Below are 6,000 nucleotides of genomic sequence, written 5' to 3'. Positions count from 1 at the left end.
GGTGAAACTGGGTAATCATAGTTAAATCCATTTCACCTGTAACCTGCCTTTGCTAACAAGGTCATTTTACTTGTTGTTCAAAAGACGCCAGGTCCTCTGAGCTGCATGTAGTCCAGCCAGTAAAATGTTTGTCCAAGTTGTTTTCTAGGAATTGGTATCAGGTGTGTCTAGCTCAAGCTGAGCTCGTTTAGACTGGATAGGACCATCCACCTAGGCATGCTGAGTCTGCTGGGTGACCTTTTGATGTTGGAGGGCTAAAACCTCCATCCTCAGACAGCACGAAGCGCCTCTGCTTTTCTACATGCAGAGGCCCGTAGCTTAGTTACACCTGTGCAGATTTACCACATCTGCACACCCTCCACACCTCAGACTACCCTGCTCCCTTAGTCTTTATGTCATTAACACCCAGAGCCCCTTGCCTTCAGGAAGCGGGTTTGAACTGGTTCTCACTCTACTTTGACTGCCTTGTGAGTAAATTCTTTGTTTCCTGCCGTCTCAGAGATTTCGCTTGCTGCCCATCAGGCAAAACAAACCTGGTTCTGTAAACCTGACCAGAGGAAAGAGCAGGCATAAGGACACGAGGCCACAACAGGGTGGAATGCAGACTCCTGCTGGATGTCCTTGAAGCTGTGGAGCTCTGTGCGGCCCCCAAGTACCCCAGGGGGAGAGAGGTATGTGGAAGACGTTGAAGTACTGCTACTTTGTCATTTTACCTGGCTATGAAATTTCACCATTTAAACGTTTCTGTGGTTACTCTTCCATGTGTGCAGTCACTATGTAAAATCTTCAGAAGCACCAAGATGCACATTTTGTTCCGTACTGTACTTTCTTTCTTGTCTCATTGCTTTCCCAATTAAACAGCACAGTTTTCTCCTAGGCTCATTTTTGGGAAGCACCTTTATGGAGTGTGCTGAGTGCCAAGAGATTACTATGTCAGTCAGTTCAGTCACTCAGTTGTATCCGCTGTTTGTGATCCAATGGACTGCAGCATGCCAGGCCTCCCTGTCCATCACCAACTCCCAGAGCCTGCTCAAACTCATGTCCATTGTGTCGGTGATGCCATCCAACCATCTCATCTTCTGTCGTCCCCTTCTCTTCCTGCCTTCAATTTTTCCCAGCATCAGGGTCTTTTCCAATGAGTCGGTTCTTCGCATCAGGTGACCATAGTATTGGAGTTTCAGCTTCATCACCAGTCCTTCCAATGAATATTCAGGACTGATCTCCTTTAGGCGGAGAAGGCAATGGCACCCCACTCCAGTACTCTTGCCTGGAAAATCCCATTGACGGAGGACCCTGGTGGGCTGCAGTCCATGGGGTTGCTAAGAGTCGGACACGACTGAGCGACTTGACTTTCACTTTTCACTTCCATGCATTGGAGAAGGAAATGGCAACCCACTCCAGTGTTCTTGCCTGGAGAATCCCAGGGATGGGGGAGCCTGGTGGGCTGCCGTCTGTGGGGTCGCACAGAGTTGGACACGACTGAAGCGACTTAGCAGCTGCAGCAGCAGATCTCCTTTAGGATGGACTGGTTGGATCTCCTTGCAGTCCAAGGGACTCTCAAGAGTCTTCTCCAACACCACCGTTCAAAATCATTAATTCTTTGGTGCTTGGCTCTCTTTATAGTCCAACTCTCACATCCATGAATGACTACTGTGGACCTTTGCTGGTAAAGTAATGTCTCCCAAGGAGCAAGCATCTTTTAATTTCATGGCTGCAGTTACCATCTGCAGTGATTTTGGAGCCCCCCAAAATAAAGTCTGTCACTGTTTCCATTGTTTCCCCATCTATTTGCATGAAGTGATGGGACCAGATGCCATGATCTTAGTTTTCTGAATATTGAGTTTTAAGCCAACTTTTTCACTCTCCTCTTTCACTTTCATCAAGAGGCTCTTTAGTTCTTCGTTTTCTGCCATAAGGGTGGTGTCATATGGGTATCTGAGGTTACTGATATTTCTCCAGGCAATCTTGATTCCAGCTTGTGCTTCATCCAGCCTGGCATTTTGCATGATGTACTCTGCATATAAGTTAAATAAGCAGGGTGACAATATACTATAGATGTGCTAATATAAATTAATTAAGAAAAGTGATTCAAATCTTGTTTCTGCCATGGACAGAGGAGCCTGGGGTTGTGCATGCATAGAGTGCATGCATGGGGTTGCAGAGTTGGATGTGACTGAGCACATTTAAAGAGTCTGGGGTGATACTAGGTAATTTGCATTTAATTAAAAGTAAAAAGTGTCATATGTGGAAATTTTGACTAAAATAAAATTGAGACCATTAAAGCTAACGTAATACCAGTTTATTTGCAAGCATATGAAAAATGTGTGTGTTACCTTTGGGTCCTAAAAGTAATTAAATTTTATTTCCACTAACACACATATACAGGCCACACAGGCAAATGGAGATACAGGTCAAGAAAAAAAAAAAACTTTTTTTTTTTGCCTTAGCTATGTACATAATTAGGAGAGTTTGAGTCAAGTCTACCTAGATAAAGACTGATTTTTACATTTAGTGCATCACTTCTGAGTAGTATTCTGATAGATGAATGTCAGCTGAGCTAATGTTTTCTCATTAACCCCAAAGCTGTAAACTATTGAGGAATCAATTCTAGCGCTGGCTATGTAGGGCTCAATATCTGCTCCCTTCACGGCTTCAAAGGAAATGGGAAGGTAGTGGTATTGCCTTTATCAACAGTTCCCTAGGCTTGATTCATAAAAGTATCGTGTTGAATATGAGACAAATCATTGAAATATGAGACAAAATCCATTGGAAAAGTAAACAGGAAATTTTGATATTAACATGTATTCTTCAGGGTAGGCTTTCCGTGTTGTCAAGAAATGAACAGAGCATACCAGGAAAATGTTATTTTCTATTATTAACTTTGTATTTATTTTTCAGAATAGGAATTCATCTTTTATGATCCAATTATGTTCCTAAATGAAGTTATTTGATGACTATAGTCCAAAGATAGCTTCTATCAACTCCTAGGTATTTATTGTCTCTACATATTCGTGCTGCCTTAGGATTATACCTTTACTCCTAAATTTTTTTGTGATAAAATATACAGAACATGAAACTACCATCTTAACCATGTTCAGTATACAGTTCAGTGGTATTAAGTACGTTTATATTCCTGAGTAACCATCTCCAGTACTCTTCCTCTTGAAAAACAAACTCAATACACATTAAAGAGTAACTCTTAACTCCTAGTTATACTTTTTGGTATGAATGCTTTACAGTTTTATCACTCTTAACTACATTGTAAGCTCCTATATGGAGCAGTTATGTATTAGTTACATAACATACACATTTGGTACTTACTGTCAGTCCCTGTTCCAAGTGCTTTGCAAATATTGGCTTGCATAATTATTCATCTTTGTATGTTGCAGAGGGTCTAGCATGTGCTTTGCACGTGGAACACACAAAATATTTGTGGAATGAATTTTGTAAGCATTGAGCTATTACAAACAGCTGTGAAAAGAAGAGAAGTGAAAAGCACAGGAGACAAGGAAAGATACAAGCATCTGAATGCAGAGTTCCAAAGAATAGCAAGGAGAGATGAGAAAGCCTTCCACAGTGATCAATGCAAAGAAATTGAGGAAAACAACAGAATGGGAAAGACTAGAGATCTCTTCAAGAAAATTAGAGATACCAGGGGAACATTTCATACAAAGATGGACTTGATAAAGGACAGAAATGGTATGGACCTAACAGAAGCAGAAGCTATTAAGAGGTGACAAGAATACACAGAAGAACTGTACAAAAAAGTGCTTCACAACCCAGATAATCACGATGGTGTGATCACTCACCTAGAGCCAGACACCCTGGAATGTGAAGTCAAGTGGCCCTTAAAAAGCATCACTACAAACAAAGCTAGTGGAGGTGATGGAATTCCAGTTGAGCTATTTCAAATCCTGAAAGATGATGCTGTGAAAGTGCTGCACTCAATATGCCAGCAAATTTGGAAAACTCAGCAGTGGCCACAGGACTGGAAATGGTCAGTTTTCATTTCAATCCCAAAGAAAGGCAATGCCAAAGAATGCTCAAAATATGGCACAATTGCACTCATCTCACACGCTAGTAAAGTAATGCTCAAAATTCTCCAAGCCAGGCATCAGCAATATGTGAACCATGAATTTCCTGATGTTCAAGCTGGTTTTAGAAAGGGCAGAGGAACCAGAGATCAAATTGCCAACATCTGTTGGATCATGGAAAAAGGAAGAGAGTTCCAGAAAAACATCTATGTCTGCTTTATTGACTATGCCAAAGCCTTTGACTGTGTGGATCGCAATAAACTGTGGAAAATTCTTCAAGAGATGGGAATACCAGACCATCTGACCTGCCTCTTGAGAAACCTATATGCAGGTCAGGAAGCAACAGTTAGAACTGGACATGGAACATCAGACTGGTTCCAAATAGGAAAAGGAGTACATCAAGGCTGTATTGGAGAAGGCAATGGCACCCCACTCCGGTACTCTTGCTTGGAAAATCCCATGGACGGAGGAGCCTGGTAGACTGCAGTCCATGGGGTGGCTAAGAGTCCGACACGACTGAGTGGCTTCACTTTGACTTTTCACTTTCATGCATTGGAGAAGGAAATGGCAACCCACTCCAGTATTCTTGCCTAGAGAATCCCAGGGATGGGGGAGCCTAGTGGGCTGTCATCTATGGGGTTGCACAGAGTCAGACACGACTAAAGCGACTTAGCAGCAGCAGCAGCAAGGCTCTGTATATTGTCACCTTGCTTATTTAACTTCTATGCAGAGTACATCATAAGAAATGCTGGGCTGGAAGAAGCACAAGCTGGAATCAAGATTGCCGGGAGAAATATCAATAACCTCAGATATGCAAATGACACCACCCTTATGGCAGAAAGTGAAGAGGAACTAAAAAGCCTCTTGATGAAAGTGAAAGAGGAGAGTGAAAAAGTTGGCTTAAAACTCAACATTCAGAAAACGAAAATCATGGCATCTAGTCCCATCACTTCATGGCAAATAGATGGGGAAACAGTGGAAACAGTGTCAGACTTTATTTTTGGGGGCTCCAAAAGGACTGCAGATGGTGATTGCAGCCATGAAATTAAAAGACGCTTACTCCTTGAAAGGAAAGATATGACCAACCTAGATAGCATATTCAAAAGCAGAGACATTACTTTGCCAACAAAGGTCCGTCTAGTCAAGGCTATGGTTTTTCCAGTGGTCATGTATGGATGTGAGAGTTGGACTGTGAAGAAAGCTGAGCGCTAAAGAATTGATGCTTTTGAACTGTGGTGTTGGAGAAGACTCTTGAGGGTCCCTTGGACTGCAAGGAGATCCAACCAGACCATCCTAAAGGAGATCAGTCCTGAATATTCATTGGGAGGACTGATGCTGAAGCTGAAACTCCAATACTTTGGCCACCTCATGCGAAGAGTTGACTCATTGGAAAAGACTCTGATGCTGGGAGGGATTGGGGGCAAGAGGAGAAGGGGACGACAGAGGATGAGATGGCTGGATGGCATCACCGACTCGATGGCCATGAGTTTGAGTGAACTCTGGGAGTTGGTGATGGACAGGGAGGGCTGGTGTGCTGCAATTCATGGGGTCACAAAGAGTCGGACACGACTGAGCGACTGAACTGAACTGAAGCATTTCCAAGTGACTGTGGCTGTTCTTCTGGTTGGAAAGTTACCTTGGGAAAATTTATTTGGGGAATAATCTGACACTGGGTGCAAGTTTAAAGAAATTCTTTATTTTAGTCATACTTAGGCTAGAAGAATTGATGCTTTTGAAGTGTGGTGTGGGAGATGACTCTTGAGAGTCCCTTGGATTGCAAAGGAGATCCAACCAGTCCATCCTAAAGGAAATCAGTCTTGAATATTCATTGGAAGGACTGATGCTGAAGCTCCAATACTTTGGCCACCTGATGCGAAGAACCGACTCATTGGAAAAGACCCTGATGCTGGGAAAAATTGAAGGCGGGAGGAGAAGGAGATGAGATGGTTGGATGGCATCACCGACC

At 42.8% G+C, this 6,000-nt stretch overlaps 1 protein-coding gene across 1 annotated transcript in view; it reads left to right on the top strand.

Moving 5' to 3' along the window:
- Positions 1 to 517: 517 nt before the first annotated feature.
- Positions 518 to 6,000, top strand: part of FEZ2 (fasciculation and elongation protein zeta 2) — a 50,960-nt gene continuing 45,477 nt past the window's right edge. Inside the window, exon 1 of the mRNA XM_027554999.1 lies at positions 518 to 671. Within this exon, the coding sequence (XP_027410800.1) occupies positions 616 to 671 (56 nt within the window). The 5' untranslated portion in view covers positions 518 to 615. The remainder of the gene's footprint in view (positions 672 to 6,000) is intronic.

This window comes from Bos indicus x Bos taurus, chromosome 11, assembly GCF_003369695.1.
Source record: "Bos indicus x Bos taurus breed Angus x Brahman F1 hybrid chromosome 11, Bos_hybrid_MaternalHap_v2.0, whole genome shotgun sequence".
NCBI lineage: Eukaryota > Metazoa > Chordata > Mammalia > Artiodactyla > Bovidae > Bos > Bos indicus x Bos taurus.
This window is presented reverse-complemented; position numbering and strand designations above follow the sequence as displayed.